The sequence below is a fragment of the Convolutriloba macropyga genome, chromosome 14 (assembly GCF_964194025.1).
Source record: "Convolutriloba macropyga chromosome 14, txConMacr16.3, whole genome shotgun sequence".
In the NCBI taxonomy this organism is placed as follows: Eukaryota; Metazoa; Xenacoelomorpha; order Acoela; family Convolutidae; genus Convolutriloba; species Convolutriloba macropyga.
The window spans coordinates 40831544-40856657 of NC_134481.1; the positions used below are offsets into that span (position 1 = coordinate 40831544).

A 25114-nucleotide genomic window follows, 5' to 3' on the forward strand; every position below is an offset into this window, starting at 1 on the left:
GCATTAGTGCAATGTTCGTTTGTGTGTCCGATGGACTGAGGCACTTGTCTTCTCTGGGTTTTGCTTAGTGATGTTTTTTTTGCATCTTTGACAAATATTATGATGCGTCTGTAATTGAGCGATGCATGGAACCAATTAGTGCTCCTGTTGTTAAACCTTCATTTTTCAATGTTCTTATCAAATCTGTTTTAAAGAACTTAGTTTGTGTTTTTCCCAATAAATAATTAGGGCATGCTGTTTTTATTAGTTCTTTTTAATGATATAGGGAATTGGTATGTCTTCTGTGAAATGTTATGTATACTTACTTTTTGTTCGTAATTAGAATTTGTAGAGGAAAATAGAGAAGACTTCAGTCCTTTTTTATGACTGCTGAAAGAGGATCGTTTTAAGCAGTCTCAAGTTCTTAATTTTCATTGTTAAGAGGTGAATAATTTTACTCAGATTAGTTGGAAAATTAGGTTTTATAATCTGAATATATGGACAAAAGCATTTCAGAATTTCCTAGCCTCTTTGAACTTTTTGAAATGCTTACAATAATGTCCCTACTTATTAGTTAAGACAAATACGAGCAATACTTGACTAGGACAATTCACAGATATTTTTAGGGCCTAAAGTAATCTCTAGATTTGGAGAGGGTTTATAATGTTCCGGATATTTTCAGCTGAAATACTACAGTTCTTTCGAAATGAACAAATGAAAAGGACAGTTTTTCTCTTTTTTTATCTAATTTTTCAATTTTTACTCGTTTCATTTCTTATTTCTAATATTTCAATTTCCACTAGTTTTATTGTCAAATGGAGAAATAGATGGCTGTGTTAGCTACTTGCTGTAGCAGTTTGTTGTATTGGTTTTTTTCTTTTTTAAAGAAAAAACTATGAGACCTAATCTCTTCCATGTGGTTAGAGGTAAACCCACTCTGTAATTACAATCAGATAGTTGCTTATAAACTAAAAGAAGTTTTTGACGCTCATTTGTTGTACCGTATTTTGTGGTTTTTGTGCCATGTATTGATCATTTATCATTGCTCGTTTGTGCTCAGCAGTTCTACAGTTCCCTAATCGCTTCTCGCCCAAATTACTTTCCTCAATGTTAAAAAAAATATATTTTTATGATAGATAGATAGATGTATTTAGCCTTTTCGTATAAATTTAATAACGCTAGGATCATCAACGGGGACACCAAGTTCCTCTTTTAAGATCAACCTCTCATAATGGCAGTACACGACAATAATATAATTTGCAGAACACAAGACAGTAATACACATGACAGAACAAAAGACAAAATTATGGAAGATCGATTATTTGGAATGGTTGCCATAAACATTGTCTCAAACATTTTAATCTCAAACTTATTGCTTTATGAGGACACTATGCAGTGCGAGTTTTCGGTGGTTTTTAATCAATTGAGTAGCTCGATAATAGAGAGTGGAAATTTCTGTGTTTTGATAAATTTTTAAAAAAGTAATCCGAATACAAATTAGCAGTCGCTATTACTGGTATGTTTTAACAACATTCTCAAGCGGATAGTTTAATCCCCTGTTCGTTTGTGATAGTTTCCCGTGGGTCACATCAAGTCCCGTGGGCCGCTGAGGCATCGCCATAGCCATTAAGTATCTTAAAATATATTGTAAGAGCGACTGCTAATTTGTAGTCGCGTTAATGAACAAAAATATCCAAGTGCATTGGATATAATTGCATAGGGTATAAGGGATTTGGGTAAATTGTCCTGACACCATAAACAACTTTTGTTTAAAAGTAAATGGCTTTGAACCCGCTTTTTACTCCGAAGATACTGGAGTTAAAACTAAACAACAACCTAGAAAGCATCACTCTGTCATAGGAACTGAAAAGGAGCTGACAAATGACGTACTTTGTTGATAAAATAAACGGATGTTGCCTCTTAATTAATTGATACCCTAGCAGATGTTATTTTTGTGAAACCAAAGAAACCAACTCGATAGTTTTGTAAACACCGGGGTGTATTTCCGTTGAAAAATCTTGCAAATATTTTCCCCAACTGTGTTGATCAATTTCGTTTCGGACCATAGTCAACCCTGCTAATTCAGCGACTTTGGTAAACAATAATACAATATTTAGCAAATAATTATATCTTTATCATAGATTATATTTGTGTTTCACTTTCGCTGTCATCCACTTAAAATGACCTGCAAAATGTATTGCGGTTACTTTTCAATCCTTATAAATATTTAATATATGACTGCTTACGATATATTAGCAAAGATATTAGGAAGTTCAGCATATAATTTTTTTCTAGCAGATATGTGAATGAATTCCCGTATTATATGATTCAGAATTTGTTATCAATTTGAAATCATTTTAGCTTCACCTTTTTCTGTTTCATTTTTTCCTGGGAATTTTGTTTGCAAAGTATTTTTGCTTATTTTAAATTTAAAAAATCATTTTTAGGTCTAATTTCCCATCTTTTTCGGCTGTGTGATATATACTGTTTTTATTGTTCTTAGTCTATATCGGCTTGAAATTATTTTTCTTTTTAATGTTTTATCTATGGCTTGCTGTGATGGTTTAATGCATACATTTTAAGCTGTTTTTCAACCATATCTGACACAACATAAAATATTACTCGACGCTATAATACACAAAGCGTGCGTGTATATATTTTTCTAAAAAATCAGCGTATAGTTTTTGGCCACGTTTGCAGTTTTCTACTACTTGGATAAATCAGACTTTATGAATTATTAAACACTCTTTTTTCAACTTCATTTTTCGTTACTTTGCAAATTTTTAACGATTTTTGGTATAAAAGTATAGCTTAAAGCAAAGGCCATTAATGTAATTTTTCTATCTTAGATCAATTTTGTTGTTAATTTATACGTTTATTTTGCACAAGTTTCGTTCATATTGAATTTGATATTATTTTTTACTCTTCAGCTCAGTTCGAACAAGATTCTTACAAGATTGTTAAAACTGTTCAATATAATGCTCTAATCTTAAATTGATGATTAATTTCAGGTGTTGCTAATGATGTTACGAAGCCCAACTTACGGTCACAACTGTGATACACTTTTATCCATATGGTGGGCAAACATCTAAACCCAAAATGTCATAGCTACATAAAGTGAAGATTTCTGTTTGCTCCCTTGGTATTTGACCAATATTAACCCAACATTAAAATGACCTTTGACCTGCCTTACTGCAATGGGTTTTGTTGTGTTACTACATAGCAAGCCGAAATAGTCAACAAACTAACAAATTTATGTGAAGATATTGATCTATGTGTTATTGCATGATTTAGACTCTTGCAAAAGGGGGTAAATTAGTACATATTTATATTTTGGTTATTCACTCTATTTCGAATTTCACCGTTTACTAAGTTGGGTTATTGTTTACGAGAACGTTTTAGCCCTCTTGCAGACATTGTACTTTTTATTACGCTTATCTCTTTCGCCTTTAAAAGGAAAATATTTGCAAATTTTTTGCAGTAAATGCAGGTATTTTGCCGGTAAATGCAGGTATAATAAAAATCCCCTGCTTTCGGTAAAATATATTAAAAATCGGATACTAACTGCCGTCAGTTTTGTCTCAATATTATCAACGCAACGCTGCTCTTCAATTTGACTTGCTTCATTTTCTGCAATTTTTTACTACCGTTTTACCCACCAACTGTCGCTATTAAACCGTTATCCAAGATCGAGGCTGTTTGTTAGAGCGCAATATTTTGATGCATATTAAGTATTTTTATTACTTTTCATGTCGATTTTTTGCTCCAACTTGCGATGCTGAAAACATTTACTACTCACTTTGAGGTTACACTTGAAGATACTACCAGAAAATCCGATAAAATTGGACACCTATCTTCATCTTTCTGTCACTCTAGCATTCGAACAAAAACCTCAAGCGGAAAGAAGTCGGCTGTTATGATTACTTCAAGACACAGAAGCAACAGTTCTTGTCTGAACGTTGTCAGTTTCGTTTGGTGGTTTTTGATGACAAGTTTGGTTGTGATGTCAACATGCGTACAATTAGCCCTGTCCTCTACTCATTGGGTTGTTTCTGACGACGGAAGGCTCAAATCAGTGGTATGTTTTTATTTTAGCGTTTGCAGGTGACATTAAAAATCTGGATGTATTCTGATTCGCCCCACCCACCCCCCCCCCCCCAAGCTTAGTGGGCTTAAATTTTTTACGCCCCCAGGCGCACGTGCTATTTTCTTAAATCTATACAATTAACCATTTTTTTAAAATCTAATCTATGCATCACAATGCGCTACTTGACAACACATCATGTGGTGATAAATAGATGAATTAAACTATAGCCAAAATATAGCTCGACTTCCTCCTTTTGGTGGACAATAATATTTTTGAGACGTTTTTTCTGTGCTCATATTTTTTTCAAAAGATTACAGAATATCAGTTTTTTTTACTAATCCGAAAACTTGACACTCCTCCTGTTATAATTTATCCTAAACGTATAGAAAAATCATTTTCTCATATTTTCTCATATTTATTAGCCCTGCACGTCTTTAATTTTTTTACAACCAATTTGCGTATGATCATTTGATTTTTCAACCGCAAAAATGAGATCAAGAGGTAGCGCCTGATGGCATTGAGTTGCTGAAATGTCCTCTTGAAGGTTTTTAGTCTGTTTGTTTGTGATTCCCCGATACTTATGAGGAGACTTAAATTCATGATGTGAAATGCGATTCTTGGAATTCGAGCCGCAACTTACTCGGCCTTTGCCAGCATCTTCCCACAACCCCACCGCTCCCTCCATAGAACTGTGCAGGCGTAAACTAACGGCTGAAAAGGAAATATAATTTTTGGGTGGTTTGTATGAGATTGGATAAAAAGGTCAATTACATATGAAATTTTTTAGGCATACTTACCTACTCACTCAATTAAATCTTATTTTTATAACTCTGGAAAACCAACTTCACTGTGCAGGGCAGTTAAGGCAACATTCTGTAGACAAAAATTTGATCACTCATCATTTTTTTGCTTCCTACGAGAGCGTTCTGGAGGTAAAATTTCGAACGCTTAATTTAACTGGCTAATTATCCAAATTTTATTTATTTTGATTTATTGATTTTTTGTTGTCAATTTATCTATTCGCTAAATGTTAGAGAAATAATGCAGCCTTTTTAATGAAGGGTAGCAATAACAAGACTAATTTTGGTCTAGTAGTGGATGTTTGCTATCCAAAAATTGTTCGGATTGCATTCGGGTGCTGTTGAAAGGTCGCATATATGCGCATGTGAGTCTCAATGATTGTATGCTATAGTTGTATTAAGAATCTCATTGTTTTTATCTCTTCAAAACTGTGTTTGCGTAAAAATGTTTGCGAAATTTTGAGTTCTACCTGTATTCGATGTTATTTTGCAGACTTAAGACTTAGTTGTACTAATGACAAACCAAATTTGCTTCCTATGGAGTTAAAAGTTAGTATATGTGGTATCAATAAGTTGAAGTCTTATGTTTGTAGTCAGTTTTAAAAAGTATTTGTTCTCAAAAATAACCATGGATATTTGAGCTGAGTCACTTATTTTGTTTTTTTTTAAGTTATAGCTCCGTATCGCTTCATCTACCTAATCCATTCGAGTTTAACCTTTATTGCGGTTCTACTAATTAAGTAATTGTTATGTGGCTTGATGCTGCATGTTTTTATAATTCTTCTCTATTGCCAGCCATTTGCCTTTTTCAGCTTCCTGTTTGTCTTGCCACTTTATTGTTTTACTGAAAGGTAACTAATATCACATTAATTGCTTTGAAAGATGGTACATGTGAACAATCTAATGTTTTCAGTGAGTGCCTTTTATTTCAACAGCTTCGACACCGTTTTTTTTTAGCAAACTTCAGTAGTTTTTGTGACTTCTACCTTCGTTTGTCGTTTTGTTTCTAGAGTCTGTATAATTAGAGGTCTTATGGCAAGCCTTCCTAAGGAGATTTAATTGAACTTTTTTTAACTGATAGCTAATGATTTTCATGACTTAATTAATCTTAACTTTTTTTAACTTTGCCTTCTTTGTTATTTTTGTCTACTTTTTACTGGTTTCAATGGGAACAGGTCACATTTTTGTAGTGAAGTACAAGTTAATTTGATTAGTATGGTTTGAGTTTAAAGCTTTTTTCATTCATGCGTCAATTTTTTGCAAATTATAGGCCTTTTTGAACGTTTCCATCTCGTCCTCATTTGGTAGACCATAAAATCAAAAAATGGATGATCGAGTTGGGAACATAATGCGCAAACGCACATTAACGAGCCTCCTCGTTCAAGTTTTCGTTCTAGCAACGAAGTGAACGAATTCGCCTAACGTTTTTTATCAACAGCAGCCGCGATTTATTCACTGTTGCATTTTTTTTTGTTTATTTGCTGTTTTCTATTGATCTTTCTTTGTTGATGATCACTGAATACTGAAACATATTTTGAAGTACAAATTTTGGGAGAAATATAACATAGACAACGATTTTAGGCATTAAAATTTTGCCATATTTTTCTGCAAGCTTCGGCGATGCTTTAATAGCATATTGAGTTTTTATTAAAGTTGATCTTGAAATAGTGAAAGGGTAATTTTTATCTGAAATTAACGATATTTCACCAAAAAGAGGATTGTTTTCTGTTCATACAAACATTACAATACCAACATATTTTTTTCTGCACGTGATGCTAAAAGTATAATTATTTGTACTTTTGTGATGTCTCAACTAATAAACTAAACAATTCAAAATGGATGATTATTTTTTGTTTTTTTTTGTTCTAGGACTTTTCGCCGTATGTAATGCGAGACTCCGGTGACCTGATCAACCTGATGAAACAAGAAGAACGAGTGAGTGAAAGTGTTCAGCTGGAGAAGGAGAAAGAGAGACTGATTGCTGAACTGAAAGAGATGAGTCAAAACATTAACCTTAACAGCCACAGGAGGAAAAGAACTAGAAAAGAAGGCAAAACGAAGTCAAATCAACATAAGCCCAATGTAGAACCCTCGGGTGCGTTCGCTTGTTTGTTTGTTTGTTTGCAATCTGAGATTTAATTTGAACTTGAGTAGGTATTAGTGAAGTTCAGAACATCAGTACCGTAATTGCGAACAAAAATGAGCGTGCATTATCTTGCAAGATGTTCTTCAAAATTTCCAAGATCTTGTAAGATAAAACTTCTTGTTTGCACATGATCATTGTACGATGGATTAGAAAGTTCTCATATTTATTTTAATGAAAAAATAAGGAAATAAAAATTGGATACTGAAACAATTACGCGAATATAAAACTCTAAAAACATAGCCGGAAGAATTTTGGAAACGACTAGAAGAAGGAAAAAAACAATCCATTCAGAAAGCTAGTACCCGCCTAAACTACTCTTGAAAATTAAACGCTATTTGAAGTAAAATCATGATAAAAGTTCTTATCCGGAAATTGAACTAATGAATTAGAAAAAAATCGACGAATTCTTCGATATTACAAGGGCACTTAAAGCCGAAGAAAAATCTTAGGAATATAAGAGAATTAAAATATTCGGAAACCATTAGAGAAGTCATAATGAGCTTAAAAAAGTGTCTAAGATTATAGAGACCACAATCAAAACAACCGTAAAAATAATGCAATATCATAATTAATTTTTTAAACTGTTTTAAAAAGCCGCAGGTGAACAAAAAATTTTGCTCGCTTACAGAAATTTATTTCACACCTCAATTTCTCGCTCTCTCAAAAACAGTGGTATTAACAAAAAAACCATTCCCTTTTCTCTCCACTCATCAATTTTGTTCAGAATTCCCAGCCACTTCAAATATTTTCACGCGTTTCTTTTCTTGCTTTAAAGTTCACTCCAGTAAAACCGATTTTAAAAAAGGACTTCTGCAAAACTTCATTTCAAGTCGTAAAAATAACCAAAAATTACCACAGGCACACCTATCGGTATTTACCGGCGTCGAATTAAATGTCCAATGCTTTTTTTGCTCCATCAAAAAGCAGCGAAAAGCTGTATATTTTTCAATGGTTGCAGCAAAGTCTATCTTTCTATCTAAGTCGGGGTCAGAAAATTTGCGATTTATTGAAGCAGATAATCGCGGAGATTAAATTTTACTTTTTACCCACCGAATTGTGTGAGGTAGTAGAATATTTTTTCGAAAATTTTGGTTCAGCTCAATTTTCCGTTCAACAAAGTGAGCAGCTCACGCGAATATTTTCTGCACTATACACTATAATACCAAAAATCTACTTATAGCAATTTTTTTACTCTTCATGCGTTATTCCCGCTAAAACTGTTTGATTTTCACTAAGGCGTGAAGTTTTAAATAAGTTTTAATTCTCTTTTTCTCAGCTTCCGCAGAAAAGATGACTAAGCCATTTTGTTTGTTGATAATTGCCACGCTGTCGCCACTCGAAAGGGCTAATTGTCATGGACAGAAAACAGAAAGGTTCAGTTTAAAATCGAGAGCTAGTACACAGGAGGGTGCCTACAAACGTTAGCATAAAAGTTTTATTCGTTCTGTAATATAGCCGCTTTATGTAGCAAAATAATTTACAATGAACATGGTTAAATATCTGTTAAAATTATAACAAACGAGATGTTTTTTTTCACTTTTTTATTAAACAAAGCTGTAATCAAGGTTGCTGCAAACATTTGCTTCAATTTGTTTTTTTTTGCAAAACTGATGGTCCAAAGTGCTTTTCCACTCAAAAATTTATGATTACTTGTTATGATTAGTTATGATTTGTTATGATTACTTCAAGACACAGAAGCAACAGTTCTTGTCTGAACGTTGTCAGTTTCGTTTGGTGGTTTTTGATGACAAGTTTGGTTGTGATGTCAACATGCGTACAATTAGCCCTGTCCTCTACTCATTGGGTTGTTTCTGACGACGGAAGGCTCAAATCAGTGGTATGTTTTTATTTTAGCGTTTGCAGGTGACATTAAAAATCTGGATGTATTCTGATTCGCCCCACCCACCCCCCCCCCCAAGCTTAGTGGGCTTAAATTTTTTACGCCCCCAGGCGCACGTGCTATTTTCTTAAATCTATACAATTAACCATTTTTTTAAAATCTAATCTATGCATCACAATGCGCTACTTGACAACACATCATGTGGTGATAAATAGATGAATTAAACTATAGCCAAAATATAGCTCGACTTCCTCCTTTTGGTGGACAATAATATTTTTGAGACGTTTTTTCTGTGCTCATATTTTTTTCAAAAGATTACAGAATATCAGTTTTTTTTACTAATCCGAAAACTTGACACTCCTCCTGTTATAATTTATCCTAAACGTATAGAAAAATCATTTTCTCATATTTTCTCATATTTATTAGCCCTGCACGTCTTTAATTTTTTTACAACCAATTTGCGTATGATCATTTGATTTTTCAACCGCAAAAATAAGATCAAGAGGTAGCGCCTGATGGCATTGAGTTGCTGAAATGTCCTCTTGAAGGTTTTTAGTCTGTTTGTTTGTGATTCCCCGATACTTATGAGGAGACTTAAATTCATGATGTGAAATGCGATTCTTGGAATTCGAGCCGCAACTTACTCGGCCTTTGCCAGCATCTTCCCACAACCCCACCGCTCCCTCCATAGAACTGTGCAGGCGTAAACTAACGGCTGAAAAGGAAATATAATTTTTGGGTGGTTTGTATGAGATTGGATAAAAAGGTCAATTACATATGAAATTTTTTAGGCATACTTACCTACTCACTCAATTAAATCTTATTTTTATAACTCTGGAAAACCAACTTCACTGTGCAGGGCAGTTAAGGCAACATTCTGTAGACAAAAATTTGATCACTCATCATTTTTTTGCTTCCTACGAGAGCGTTCTGGAGGTAAAATTTCGAACGCTTAATTTAACTGGCTAATTATCCAAATTTTATTTATTTTGATTTATTGATTTTTTGTTGTCAATTTATCTATTCGCTAAATGTTAGAGAAATAATGCAGCCTTTTTAATGAAGGGTAGCAATAACAAGACTAATTTTGGTCTAGTAGTGGATGTTTGCTATCCAAAAATTGTTCGGATTGCATTCGGGTGCTGTTGAAAGGTCGCATATATGCGCATGTGAGTCTCAATGATTGTATGCTATAGTTGTATTAAGAATCTCATTGTTTTTATCTCTTCAAAACTGTGTTTGCGTAAAAATGTTTGCGAAATTTTGAGTTCTACCTGTATTCGATGTTATTTTGCAGACTTAAGACTTAGTTGTACTAATGACAAACCAAATTTGCTTCCTATGGAGTTAAAAGTTAGTATATGTGGTATCAATAAGTTGAAGTCTTGTTTGTAGTCAGTTTTAAAAAGTATTTGTTCTCAAAAATAACCATGGATATTTGAGCTGAGTCACTTATTTTGTTTTTTTTAAGTTGTAGCTCCGTATCGCTTCATCTAGCTAATCCATTCGAGTTTAACCTTTATTGCGGTTCTACTAATTAAGTAATTGTTATGTGGCTTTGATGCTGCATGTTTTTATAATTCTTCTCTATTGCCAGCCATTTGCCTTTTTCAGCTTCCTGTTTGTCTTGCCACTTTATTGTTTTACTGAAAGGTAACTAATATCACATTAATTGCTTTGAAAGATGGTACATGTGAACAATCTAATGTTTTCAGTGAGTGCCTTTTATTTCAACAGCTTCGACACCGTTTTTTTTTTAGCAAACTTCAGTAGTTTTTGTGACTTGTACCTTCGTTTGTCGTTTTGTTTCTAGAGTCTGTATAATTAGAGGTCTTATGGCAAGCCTTCCTAAGGAGATTTAATTGAACTTTTTTTAACTGATAGCTAATGATTTTCATGACTTAATTAATCTTAACTTTTTTTAACTTTGCCTTCTTTGTTATTTTTGTCTACTTTTTACTGGTTTCAATGGGAACAGGTCACATTTTTGTAGTGAAGTACAAGTTAATTTGATTAGTATGGTTTGAGTTTAAAGCTTTTTTCATTCATGCGTCAATTTTTTGCAAATTATAGGCCTTTTTGAACGTTTCCATCTCGTCCTCATTTGGTAGACCATAAAATCAAAAAATGGATGATCGAGTTGGGAACATAATGCGCAAACGCACATTAACGAGCCTCCTCGTTCAAGTTTTCGTTCTAGCAACGAAGTGAACGAATTCGCCTAACGTTTTTTATCAACAGCAGCCGCGATTTATTCACTGTTGCATTTTTTTTTGTTTATTTGCTGTTTTCTATTGATCTTTCTTTGTTGATGATCACTGAATACTGAAACATATTTTGAAGTACAAATTTTGGGAGAAATATAACATAGACAACAATTTTAGGCAATAAAATTTTGCCATATTTTTCTGCAAGCTTCGGCGATGCTTTAATAGCATATTGAGTTTTTATTAAAGTTGATCTTGAAATAGTGAAAGGGTAATTTTTATCTGAAATTAACGATATTTCACCAAAAAGAGGATTGTTTTCTGTTCATACAAACATTACAATACCAACATATTTTTTTCTGCACGTGATGCTAAAAGTATAATTATTTGTACTTTTGTGATGTCTCAACTAATAAACTAAACAATTCAAAATGGATGATTATTTTTTGTTTTTTTTTTTTGTTCTAGGACTTTTCGCCGTATGTAATGCGAGACTCCGGTGACCTGATCAACCTGATGAAACAAGAAGAACGAGTGAGTGAAAGTGTTCAGCTGGAGAAGGAGAAAGAGAGACTGATTGCTGAACTGAAAGAGATGAGTCAAAACATTAACCTTAACAGCCACAGGAGGAAAAGAACTAGAAAAGAAGGCAAAACGAAGTCAAATCAACATAAGCCCAATGTAGAACCCTCGGGTGCGTTCGCTTGTTTGTTTGTTTGTTTGCAATCTGAGATTTAATTTGAACTTGAGTAGGTATTAGTGAAGTTCAGAACATCAGTACCGTAATTGCGAACAAAAATGAGCGTGCATTATCTTGCAAGATGTTCTTCAAAATTTCCAAGATCTTGTAAGATAAAACTTCTTGTTTGCACATGATCATTGTACGATGGATTAGAAAGTTCTCATATTTATTTTAATGAAAAAATAAGGAAATAAAAATTGGATACTGAAACAATTACGCGAATATAAAACTCTAAAAACATAGCCGGAAGAATTTTGGAAACGACTAGAAGAAGGAAAAAAACAATCCATTCAGAAAGCTAGTACCCGCCTAAACTACTCTTGAAAATTAAACGCTATTTGAAGTAAAATCATGATAAAAGTTCTTATCCGGAAATTGAACTAATGAATTAGAAAAAAATCGACGAATTCTTCGATATTACAAGGGCACTTAAAGCCGAAGAAAAATCTTAGGAATATAAGAGAATTAAAATATTCGGAAACCATTAGAGAAGTCATAATGAGCTTAAAAAAGTGTCTAAGATTATAGAGACCACAATCAAAACAACCGTAAAAATAATGCAATATCATAATTAATTTTTTAAACTGTTTTAAAAAGCCGCAGGTGAACAAAAAATTTTGCTCGCTTACAGAAATTTATTTCACACCTCAATTTCTCGCTCTCTCAAAAACAGTGGTATTAACAAAAAAACCATTCCCTTTTCTCTCCACTCATCAATTTTGTTCAGAATTCCCAGCCACTTCAAATATTTTCACGCGTTTCTTTTCTTGCTTTAAAGTTCACTCCAGTAAAACCGATTTTAAAAAAGGACTTCTGCAAAACTTCATTTCAAGTCGTAAAAATAACCAAAAATTACCACAGGCACACCTATCGGTATTTACCGGCGTCGAATTAAATGTCCAATGCTTTTTTTGCTCCATCAAAAAGCAGCGAAAAGCTGTATATTTTTCAATGGTTGCAGCAAAGTCTATCTTTCTATCTAAGTCGGGGTCAGAAAATTTGCGATTTATTGAAGCAGATAATCGCGGAGATTAAATTTTACTTTTTACCCACCGAATTGTGTGAGGTAGTAGAATATTTTTTCGAAAATTTTGGTTCAGCTCAATTTTCCGTTCAACAAAGTGAGCAGCTCACGCGAATATTTTCTGCACTATACACTATAATACCAAAAATCTACTTATAGCAATTTTTTTACTCTTCATGCGTTATTCCCGCTAAAACTGTTTGATTTTCACTAAGGCGTGAAGTTTTAAATAAGTTTTAATTCTCTTTTTCTCAGCTTCCGCAGAAAAGATGACTAAGCCATTTTGTTTGTTGATAATTGCCACGCTGTCGCCACTCGAAAGGGCTAATTGTCATGGACAGAAAACAGAAAGGTTCAGTTTAAAATCGAGAGCTAGTACACAGGAGGGTGCCTACAAACGTTAGCATAAAAGTTTTATTCGTTCTGTAATATAGCCGCTTTATGTAGCAAAATAATTTACAATGAACATGGTTAAATATCTGTTAAAATTATAACAAACGAGATGTTTTTTTTTCACTTTTTTATTAAACAAAGCTGTAATCAAGGTTGCTGCAAACATTTGCTTCAATTTGTTTTTTTTTTTGCAAAACTGATGGTCCAAAGTGCTTTTCCACTCAAAAATTTAAAAAATTTTGACAAACTTGAGACGTGTGCTGGAACATTTTTTGCTACGCATAGTCTCGCATAAGCCGTCTTGTTAGGATATTAAACAAACTATTACAACACATTTGATTTCAATTTAACCCATTGTTTCAATTTCGTTTGTTTACTTATGGAATCAAATTGAACGAAAAACTTCAATATTTGTCATGATACTTATTATGGATTTTCTAATATATTCGGGGAAAATCTGTTGATTATAAGAGTAATGCCACTGGAAGTATTTTTTGTAATATATTAATTCAGCAGAAGCGATTGAAAATGACGTCACAAACGAACAATACAAGGACACGGTTGTTACAGAGTATGCCGAGGGTTTCGAAGAGGAAGCGAATGAAGATTACTACGAGGATGAGGAATCGGTTGAGTCTAGTGAGGGTGGAATGAATTTGGACGAAATAGAGGAGAACTGTGCCAATATGTTTGCGAATACTGCCTCTCGCCAGCCGACTTTGCTGGAATTGGATCACTACTACAGTATCACACTTCCATTGGAGCTGTTCGAAATATCGTAAGATTGTGTTGTTAATTGCTCTCAAACGAAGTTTGTAGCAATTATATTAGTCCTGTCGGTCTTTTTCTTATGCGATTTTTCGCTTGACCGATTTTTCGTCTGACGCTTTTGACTTTTCGTCATCAAAAACGGGATAAACAGGTAGCGCCCAGCGGGCATTAAGTGCTCGTAGAGCCTTTCAGCTCTGTTTCAGCCCAAAACTGTTTTGGAGACTTGTACTTATGGTGTGAAGGGTGGTACTTAGAGGTTGAAGACGCCTGGCTACTGACGAACAACCGATCGCTAAAAACACGCAATTTTATACTAATTTTCACAATTTTTTTCAAGCTTTTTGAAAATTTTTGTCATTTTTTGGGTATTTTCAGCCCTAGATGTCAAGGCACCCCACTCTAGGGTTTTATAATAGTTTACTGCATAGTTTCTAGTGGTAATAGAATGGTTTCAACATTTCAACATTACGAATTTTTGCATTTTTTTTTACGAAACTTTCAAATTTTTTCAAGGTTTTTGAAAATTTTTGTCGTTTTTTAGGTTTATTGCGCCTCAAGAACCAAGGAGCCTCCTCTAGGGTTTGATAATAGGCTACTGTATATTTTTTAGGTGTAATTTAATATTTTCAAGATTTTAACATCACGAATTTTAGCGTTTTTTGGACAAAAATAGCATTTTTTTTTTAATTTTTAACATTTATTGTCATTATTCAAGATTTTTCAGCCTCAGGGTTCAGAAAACCTCCCTAAGGGTTTGATAATAGGGTTTGCTGCATAGTTTCTAGTGGTAATGGAATGGTTTATAACATTTTAACATCACGAAATTTAGCAATTGTTTGATAAAACTTGAATTTTTTTGAGATTTTTCAAAATTTAAAGTTTTCAAAAGTTTTTCCAGCCCCAGGAACCAGAAAACCTCCTCTAGGCCTTGATGATAAGTTACTGAAAATTTTTTATGGTCCATAGAATAGTTTTCAACTTTTTTTTATAAAGTATTTCGATTTTTCATAAAATTTGCGATTTTTTCAAGTTTTTTGACAATTTTTGTCATTTTATAGGTTTATCGAGACTCAAGAGCCAAGGAACTTCCTTTAGAGTTTGATAATAAGTTATTGTATAGTTTCTAGATGCAATGGAGTGTTTTTAAAGATTATAAACTTTAACGAGTTTTAGCATTTTTTTTTAATTTTAGGCAATGTTTTTTGAAATTGTTTGTCATTTTTTTTAGGTTTTTCCAGCCTCAAGAGCCAAGAAACCTCCTTTGAGGTTTGAAAGTAAGCTGCTGCTGAGTTTCTAGAGTTAATGGAATGGTTATCATTATTTTAATGACTCGAGTTTTCGCAATTTTTTGATAAAATTTAATTTGAAATTTTTTTGAAAAATTGTTATGTATGGATCTTTATGAGCCACTGAAACTGTTTAAGGCTTGAAATAGGGATACTGGATAGTCTGAGAGAATGGAATTGTGTTCTGAGGATATTAACATCACGATTATTAGCAAGATTTTGTTTAAATTTGTAATTGTTTTTTAATTTTTTGAATATTTTTGTCCTTTTCTGAGTTTAACGATCAACGAAGCTTTTTAAGTCTTGCAGATGGGTTACATGACAAAAATCAATCCAGAGACAACAATTGTTCTTGAATATTTTGTACTGCGAAATGTGGAATGTTTTGAATTTTGCACTTCCTATGATTTAGTTAGTAACAAGGCAAGAAAACTTGAATTTGTAGAGTCGAATCTTATCATGAAAATTCCTAGCTCTCACTCTATATCTGTGTGTGTGTGTGTGTTGGCTGGCGTTTCTTTCCTTCTATTTTTCGCTCACGTTTAATCTCGCACACTCTCTCTCCTTAACTTTTGTTGATGCTGCATTTCAGCGACTGTTATGTGGCGTGATGTCATCGTCTATTACCCTAATCTCAGGCGCCTTCAATCAAGCTAAACCTAACCTCACCAAACAGTGGCTAGGTACTGACAAAGCCAACCGCTCTTCGGTCGTTTATCGAATCAAACCAATGTGTTGAAGAAATTTCTGCTGAGTGAGGAATGTTTGGTTCATCTGCTGCGTTTAGTCATTGACTTTTGGATTGTAAAATTTTTAGGATATTGATGCAAGTGAATCGTTATTAGCCGTTTTTCGTTTTCTTTGATCCAATTAGCTATTTCCTCTTGTACTTAGGTTCTATAGTGTGATATTTTTATACGAGGTGAAGTAACATGTTTTTTTGCAACAAGTAAATTAAAATTATAACCATATGGTTAATTATACGTGAAACAAAAAATATTTCAAATCATTCAATCAAAATAATAAACATCAATCAATTTTCTTAAAGAATCACATTTAAAATTTTTAATCCGATTGTTTTCTTCCTAAAAATAAAAATAACTTTTAAAAGCTCCTACGTTACTATTCATGTAGCTATATAAAATTGGTTTTAAAGCGTTTTTGAGATCCCAATAATGTTCTTCAAAGTCAAATACGCCCTATAAACCCTGTTTGTTTGGCTTCATTCGTTTTTTCTTTAATGCTGCATTTATTGAACGGACTTGCTGTTACGCACTGATTTTTAAAGAATGAATCTACGGTGTTATTGAGGTAAATTTGAGAGATAACTTGGAATAATTATCGTCATTTTCAAGGGCTTATTTTGACGTTTCACAGTGCGATTTTTAGCGGATATATTTTTAATGAAATTGGCTAGTAACAGCCTTTTACTGAGCGGTTCGGATGCATGATATATCCACCTATTTGCCTTGTATTTTAGAGTTTTGTTAGTCTCAATTTGTACTCTAACAAAGTCTGTCAAACTTAGAAGTTTTCAAGAGAATTTCCAGTTCAATCTTTATTTATTTCGGCAAGAATTATTCAACAACTATTATTAAGAAGTTTCTCAAGTTCTGTCAAGTTTTAAGAGATGTTAAGCAACTGATTGTCAGGCTGGTTCTCCGGTGTTCTGGTGATAGTGGGTTCCGCAGGACTGTGCCTCGAGTTGTATTGGTCCTTCGCAAATATTTACTGATCTACAAGTTGGGCTTTTGTACGTCTCTTGATGTTTGTTAAGTACATATACAAGTTCCGTATTAGCACCTACTTTATCAGAATAATTACTTCACCAAGTACATAATCTCTCATGAAGTTATTTACTAATTATGCGAATTTATCTTCAAGAAACTCAAAAAGGTAAATATTGAGGCTTTTAGGCACTTGATATATTTATCAATAAACTGTCAATCTGCGGTTGTTTTTAATAAACATAAACAAATTTGGGTTTACAGGCCTAGATGGAAATACTAGCTATATATGGCCTTGAAACTAAATGAGTATTATAGCAATTATTTGTGGATATTTTAAGGAATATCATCACGTAACTATGAGGGACGAAATAGGGGCGTGACACTTGCTTTAATGTAGGCAGTTTTGTACCAATTTTATTGCAATGTTTCTCACCATTTTGTTTTGCTTTGCGTTAATGATTATAATTGGCTTTTTTAAACGTATTTGGCAATCAATAGACTGCGGAATGAAATTTCTGAAAAAGTCTAAATTGACTCGATTATTTGTTTTTCATTTTAGGGGTTCAGTTCAGTGTGTCGCTTATTAATTTTTGGACTCGGGTTACTTTTTTTGGGGGGGTACTGATATCGATTGCTCTCAAACGAAGGTTGAAGCAATTATTGTACCAGGTTGGTCTTTTGTGATTTCTTGAAATTTTCCTGAAGACTCCTTTTTGATTGACTTCTTTTCCTTGACTTAGTGATTTTTGCTTGATCTATTTAAATCTCAGTTGCTAGCTTTATACTAAGTTCGCAAATTTTTGCGCATAAATTGGTTTCAATTCTTCATTTTGAATACTTGTAGTGGTATATAATGCTCTTTTGTAAAATCATTGAAATGATGAAGGAGCAATCCGCCCCCGACACAGAAGAAGTCTACAGTATTATCAATCCAAGCCTTTCGTTTTAGAGCATTTTAGCCTTACGGTCGTCGTTGGAGACTGAGTAAAGTAAATTTAAGTTGCCGCAAAAATTTAAACCACCAATTTTAACTTTTGTGCAAAAAATTTGCTGTTAGCAATCGAAATATTTGGTCTATTTTTGTCTGCAGTCGAGTATGGTGCGTTTCAGTTGAGTTTCAACATTTTATATTTTTTCCTTCCGTCGCGAGCAATTTAACTGTAGAAAACACTCAGGTTTTTTTCATTATTAGGATATAAAGCAATTGATTGCAACGCTTTTGGAGGTGCGTTTTATTGTATACTTCTTTCGTATTGTACAGTATTTTTGGTATCTTAAACTTCATCAGTTGAGATAACATCATTTTTGATCGAAAATTTTTTAACCCAATTTATGTGTGCTGTTTGGTTCCGTTTACTACATGTCATGGTAGTAGTAAACAATAGAGCTGTGAAGAAAAATAGGGGGCACTTTTTACATGGAAAACCCACCCCATACACGCACAGCTCTATCGTCGTATGTTACTTATGGATCATTTGAGAGCTCCTCTTTTCCAGGTTGACGAAGCATCTTGGAACCCACAACCCACCCTCCCTTGTCCCGGAACCTCCTCACTGCAACAAGAGAGAACTTACTAACCCAGACAACCTTCACCAGTTCCGAAATCTGAAGGTAATTTCTACACGATATTTTCAAACAGTTTTGTTGGTCTTGTTTCATTTTCGTTAATTTTTCTTAACAAATATAAATGGCTTCTATATCCGTTAATTTGACTGCACGTGATGTTACTGGACAACTGAGATACTGAACACTTAGAGGAAAAAACAATCTCCATTAGAAAAAGAGTTACAGGGTTTAAAGATTTTTAATTGCCGCACCGCGATAGCTGGGGCTATTATTGGCCTTCTATTGGTTTTTTACGACTCGAAGAGGAGTATTGGTTTTATTAAGGGTTTTTTTTTACCGGAAGTACTATTTGTTCAGGCGGAGTTTTGACCTAATAGAAAGTGAGTCAAATTGCTGTGTGAACTAACTTTTTCTGAGCGAGAGAAGTTTTTTGTTCATGCGCTGCGCTCAGTGAATGACTTTTTGACTTTGAAAAGAGTGTTTGAGAGATTGGCGCATATAGATGACAGTTTTTAGCTGTGTTTTCGTCCATTTGGCCCAATTTTTCAAATTGTAATTTGATTTTTTGTGGAATTAACTTTTGATCGATGCGGTTTGAAAATGCAACCATTTGAAATCAATAACGCAATGTTTTTGAGAGGCTAATAATGCGTTTCAAATACAGGATTGGCACATTTCTCATTTTTTTGGCTTTTTTCAATAATTTTTTAATGTTTGAATCTTTGAGCAGACTTTTTAAAACAAATTAGTAAATATGGCAAAGGGTTTTTTTGATAATTCCTGAATTGCATGCCTCTTTTTGACGTGAGGTGTTTTTAATTTACATTATTATACACATACTAATCCGATTGTGGCGGTTTTTGTCCTAAGTTTCCTAAGTTTTTTTGTTTTTTTTTAACTTTAATTACCATAAAAATTCTTTTAATGCACCGTCAGGCTTTTTGGTTTCGTTTTGTTGCTGCTTGCATTTTGGCGATAACTCTTCATCTGAGAAAAAATTCACCGAAAATTTTTTGAACCATTTTTTGATCGTCTTTTTAAATTGTATTGCTGTTTTGCAATTGATTTAATTTCACTTCTTTCTGAGACATGAAGATGGCGATTTAATTTTTGTTAAACATCGGTTGCTTAATAACAAAAAATTGTTATTTGCCTTTTTTTCTGTGTTCTGCTTTTTAATTAGGTTTCAAATTTAATTGACAATTTCGTTTTGCAGAAATTGCGAATCACTTTTTTGTTTGTCTTTTTCACAATTTATGTATTCTTATTCTAGCATGTTTTTTTCGAAGATTCTCCTAAAACCTATGGTTTTATTTGACCTGCCTTTATTTAAATTACAATTACAATTAAATTACAATCGATTTGAACTAATAATTTTCGTCTTTTTTTCTTTAATTTGCACTTTTGTTTGCACTTGGTTTTATTTGATATCTTATGGCATTGAGATTTTGCTTGTTTCACTTTCTAAAATTTTGAACGACTCTCTTTTTCTGCGAATAGTCTCATGGCTTGGTTTTAGTATTATATAATTTTTTGCGTCTGAATTTTGTTCTGTCTCTAGTCTTTTTCATGATTAATTTCGATTGGGTTAATATTTAGGCCAATTTTCAGTTTTATGGCGTTCGTTGTGGTTTAAAGCGACAACTAATAAGCTAATTTTTTTAGTTACCATTTGATTACTTTTTTATATTGCAAAAAAATTTTCTATTGAGATAACTTACGGAAAATTATGGAAGCCTAGATTGATTTAAAATGTAATTTTTTCACAAAGACGATCCTTCGAGTCGGTTCCGGAATTCTTCCGGTTATGTTTTAAATTTATTACGTCCATAGGACGTCACAACCACTTCGAATCTGCTTTTTGTTCATTCGTTCATGCAATTTAAACTGAAGTGCGTTCGTGACGTCATTTCTCACTTCTTTTGTTCTTTTGTTCATTCGCGTTATTTAGTTTTTGCGTGACACGTGACTTAACCGTAGTTTCATAAATGACTTTTGAAATTGACTTTTCTTCTCTTTAGTTCACAGAGAAAAGGTCAAGTGAATGTGTGCCACTCTAAGTGAAGGTTATTTACGAGCAGCGAATAGAGGCAGCAATAATTTACACAGATTCGTTATCAAAATTTAACATCTCACCTTTTAACATCTCTGTCTTTTTTTTTTACTGTTTTGAGACTGCAGATCTACGAAGTTATTGCGGCTATTTTCTGGCATTTTGGGAGCTATGTTTTGTTTTTAGCGTTTTTTTATATATATATATAATGGTCTGTGGAGCCCAAAAAGAGATGGAATTATCAATTGCAATTTACATACACATTTTCAATAGTCTTGAATGCGTTTTTTAGACGACCATATAGTCTACAGGAGGAAAAGAAACAGTTCTTTTTTAATTTTTTTAAAATTAACTTTTGTACCCATAAATCCTCATATGAATGAACTTAACCCGACAAAAGCCATGTATGAATACCCGATTGCTAAAACTAATTAAATTTTTTATTCAATATTTTTAAGTTATTTATTGAGTATTTTTGAGTATGTTTAAGTCATTGTCAGATACTAAAATTTCTCACTCAAAATAATACGATTTGTTTTTAGGGTATCAAGGAGAGCCTTTCGTTTGTACTCCGTCCCGAACCCTCCCTTCGGGCAATCTTCAGACACGAAAATCTGGACCAAGTTGGTCACCTCATCAACAGATTCCTTCAACAGGCAAGATTAAAACCACTACTTTGAGTTATTATGAATCAGAAAGCGCGCATGGCAAGTTGTGATACGTATTATACTAGTTTTGTTAATTTAATTTGTTATATAAAAATCATCCTAGAAACTGAAGAACCTACCAAGATATCTAGAGGGAGAGTTTTAATGCGCTAAAGTTCATGAAAACAGTGCGTGAAAAAATTAACCAATGCACTTGGAAGGCCGTGAACAATTTGTACCTTTAAGTGTGGGAGATTAACGAAAGATCCCACAAACTAGCTTAAAGATTCGAGAGATACTTTATATCTTAGATTGAAAACTTATTCCTTTGCCCCGTTACATAAAATTCCCTTTTCATTAGAGGGAGAGAGATTTGGGGGGGGGGGGGGTAGGGGCAACATTGTTTAGTTTGTTATAGGAAGTTAATGATGAATCTTGGATCACCTACAACTTGGCAACCATCTTCTGGCGAATTAAAGGCGACTCAGTAGAAGCTCTCAATTGTATAAGTAATGCAATTGATATTTCCCCAAGTGATAAACTGGCCATTGCTCTTATGCACATGGCTGCCATTCTACACAAGCACTACTACCACGCGGATGCTCAGTTTGTCGCGTGGGTGGCTCTGGAAACGTGCAATCAGAGGGCTAGGGGGTTCATACACCTGTTCCTGGCTAACGTCCAGTGCTTACCTGTAAGTGAGGTTCTTTTTCACAAAAGCAAGCATAGTAAAGTGACTGACTATTCATAGCCAATTATGTCCTGACAATAGATTGAAAAAATTACTTTTAAGGAGGATATAAAAAATTGATGACAATAACATCGTAAAAATTAATTAAAGCATTCCTTTTACACTCAGCTGTTTTCAAGCATTTTATTGATAAATAGTACAATATTCTGTTATTTTGTTTTCAAAGTTTTCCTCTTTGCCTGTTTTTTTGTTTACTGTTTGCATCTCAAGCTTTTTTGAGAGTTCATCAATGTTTGACGCGTTGAAATGCTTTCCGAATAATATAGATATAAATTTCCTCTTTTTAAACCCAGTTGTGTCTATAAAATTTTGAATTTGCGTTATTTTTTATTAATTGCTCTTGAACGAAGTTCGTAGCAATTATTGTAAACGTGTGTGTCTTTTTTATGCAAAATTTGTGCTTGACAATTTTGACTTTTCGAGTGACTTTTACGCCCTTGACTTTTTGCGTTCCGCGTCATCTAAAATTCTCTCAATCACAATTTCAAGCAGCTGAATTCAATTGGCGGCAATTTAATAATAAAAGTCAAATGAAAAGTGCGCCGAAACTGGTGCCATTTTTTACTTTAAATCTTAATAGTGGTATATGTTAACCTCTAATGTGGTTATTTGAAGCCCACTATTGAACTTCCTAGTCCCATTTAGGCTCCCTCACCCCACCCCCCCCCCCCCCGACTGAAGCAGGCTAAAATTCATTTAGAGCTCCCACTAGTCGTTCGAGAGCAATTCTTCCGACGTTTAGTCGGTTATGTTTTAGAATTCTACCAGTTTCAAGCGATCAAAGGTGGCATCCAATTTTTCAGCTATTAAAGATTAAAATCTCTAAATAATTTTTTGACATTTTTCAATCTGAAAAATTAAAGCAAATTGGAAAATGCTCGTTGTTTGAACTCTTTGACGCTCAGTTTTTATATTTAAGGGTGAATTCAGACACAACCTATTTGAATTTGACGGTTTTCAAGGGAAATTGGTTATTGAAATTTTGCGTACAGCTTCTACCGATAAAGTTAAAGATCTGTCAATAAAGTCAAAGCATTTAAAACATTATTGTCAAACTTATTAAGTTGTTTGTATTAGCTTGTTGCATGTCGTCTAGAAGCATATCATAGACCTTTGCAGTTATCTAGTTTGTTCTCTTTTTCTGAAACAGTGTTGGTGGTAAAGATTTACCACAGTCTGTTCTGCTCAAACAGACTGTGGTAAAAATTTTTTAACAAATGTGACTACTTTCTCTTTGTTTGTTTTTCTAGATGCTTGAGCAGCAGTTGTTCTTCGGTGAAGAAATATCTTTGTTTTTCGGGTTATTTCAATTAAGATGAAGATATAATTTTTCTCCTGATTTTATAATTTAACAGTTTTTTCAATGGTTCATTTGAGATAACGTGGGGTCGGGTTAAGGTCTGCAGAGAATTTTGTTTTCTACTTTTGCTTTCTGGTGGTCTAAATAATGTACTATATAGAAACACGTGTGTGTTTTATAAATGACGTATTATATTTTGGTTCTGAAGCCAAGAGTGTCAGTTGTTAAATAACTGCTGTTTGTCACTTGTTTTTTCCGGATAATGGAGAGTTTTCAATTGATGATATTTATTTCATTACATTAGTTAACAATTGGATTTGATAACGTGCCTGAAAATTCTCTGGGACGTGCTCCATCAAGATCGTTGATTTTGATTTTCCTCCGAAGAACTCAAACTGTTTGGACAACCGTGCTTTTTTTAGCAACAGAAAACTTCAAGATGGCTTCTCTCCTTGAGAAAATGGAGCAATGAATTACTTTCGACAATCTCAACTTTTGAAACTTTGCGTCTTTTTGTGGAAAAATATGAAAACTAAAGCCGCAGTGTTATGCTATAGGACTAACTCTGTTTAACCATCTTTCAGAAATGTTGCTGAAATCATTCAAAATTGAGTTCCTAATAGGTTTTATGAATGTTCAAATTGCGCATAGTTGTGCTTTAGCTGCAAAACCGTAAGGTCAGAGCTGCTATTTTGCGCTACTCTTGGCTGCTGTTTGGCTCATGTGACAATTGAAAATATATCAATTGAAAATATATCTATTGAAAATATATCAATCGAAAATATATCTATTGAAAATATATCAATTGATGACATTGGTTTCATTACATTAGTTAACTATCAGTTTTAATGCCGTGTCTGGAAAAATTTGAAGGTTCTACTCCACCAAGATAGTTGATTTAGTTTTGATTTTGTTCTGATTACAAACGTTGAACGCTGTTAATTTTACATGTTCTTAAAAAACTTTAGTTGAATCATTTGGATTTGATAACTTTATTAGATCGCGTCGGCTACCCAACCAACTATTTCTTCATTTGTCTCTATCTTTTTTTATGACGCTGAACAGACGAAACAGTTCCAGAAAAAAAAACACAAAACAGTCCCAAACAAAGAAATCCCGGGATCTATTCTGTTTCGGCCCCCCAGCTTAGTAAGCATAAATTTTTATGACCCCCAGGCGCACGTGCTATTTTTTTACATAGTAACGTGCCATATAACAACATATAATTCGTAACTGGGGGTCATAAAAACTCTGGGGGGGGGGCGAAACAGAAGAGATTCCAATCCCGAATAGCGGAACATTCCCAGACATGGTCCCAAAAAAGCAGGCAAAACAGTCCCTGACGAAATTGTCGCCACTAAATATGAATTTAAACATATGCACACCAATTAACAAATTCAAAATTAACAATTCAAAATCATTAATTCATCCATATGATTGCATGGAGTTGAACAAATGTTAAGCTGATAACTATTTAGTGTTGCCATATTGTATTAAAAAAACAACAAAGAGAAAGTAGTCCCTATTTAGTAGATATTCCCTGCTGGGGTGTCATATAGTGCTTTTTAATACAATAATCATATTAATGTTACGAAACAAGACAGTGTTGAAGGTGAAGGTTTTTTTTGGAATGGTCTGCTTTTGAATTGAGTATAAGTTATCATTTATGTTCCGTTTTGGTGTCTGCATGGTTCATGTTTGACATTGACAAAGCGGCCCATTGACAGCGGCCATGCATTAGCGTCCCGTGGAACTTGATATGAAAATGCGACAATCTTTTCCATTTGTGCCC

General features: G+C 33.6%; 2 protein-coding genes across 5 annotated transcripts in view; both read left to right on the plus strand.

Annotated features, from left to right (window-relative positions):
- The first annotated feature begins 2489 nt into the window (after window positions 1-2489).
- On the plus strand, window positions 2490-7041 carry LOC142353695 (uncharacterized). The gene is made up of 2 exons (XM_075406012.1): window positions 2490-4057; window positions 6736-7041. Exons 1-2 carry the CDS (start codon window positions 3755-3757, stop codon window positions 7003-7005), a joined length of 573 nt encoding a protein of 190 aa, XP_075262127.1. The 5' UTR covers window positions 2490-3754; the 3' UTR covers window positions 7006-7041.
- Window positions 7042-8689: 1648 nt separating this feature from the next.
- The window catches only part of LOC142353123 (uncharacterized), a 102084-nt gene continuing 85659 nt past the window's right edge, over window positions 8690-25114 (plus strand). For 2 of the 4 annotated variants that reach the window (XM_075405330.1, XM_075405331.1), the window contains exons 1-6: window positions 8690-8849; window positions 11528-11753; window positions 13732-13996; window positions 18502-18616; window positions 21167-21280; window positions 21690-21965. In XM_075405330.1, the coding sequence (XP_075261445.1) occupies window positions 8757-8849; window positions 11528-11753; window positions 13732-13996; window positions 18502-18616; window positions 21167-21280; window positions 21690-21965 (1089 nt within the window). In that variant the 5' untranslated portion in view covers window positions 8690-8756. The remainder of the gene's footprint in view (window positions 8850-11527; window positions 11754-13731; window positions 13997-18501; window positions 18617-21166; window positions 21281-21689; window positions 21966-25114) is intronic. The other 2 variants (XM_075405332.1, XM_075405333.1) reach the window with 2 other exon arrangements.

What these genes read in the sequence shown, in the direction of transcription:
- LOC142353695 (XM_075406012.1), top strand. Translation starts at nt 3,755, where the DNA reads ATGCTGAAAACATTTACTACTCACTTTGAGGTTACACTTGAAGATACT. An exon ending in ACGGAAGGCTCAAATCAGTG is followed by an intron (nt 4,058 to 6,735) that starts GTATGTTTTTAT and finishes TTTTTGTTCTAG; the next exon opens with GACTTTTCGCCGTATGTAAT.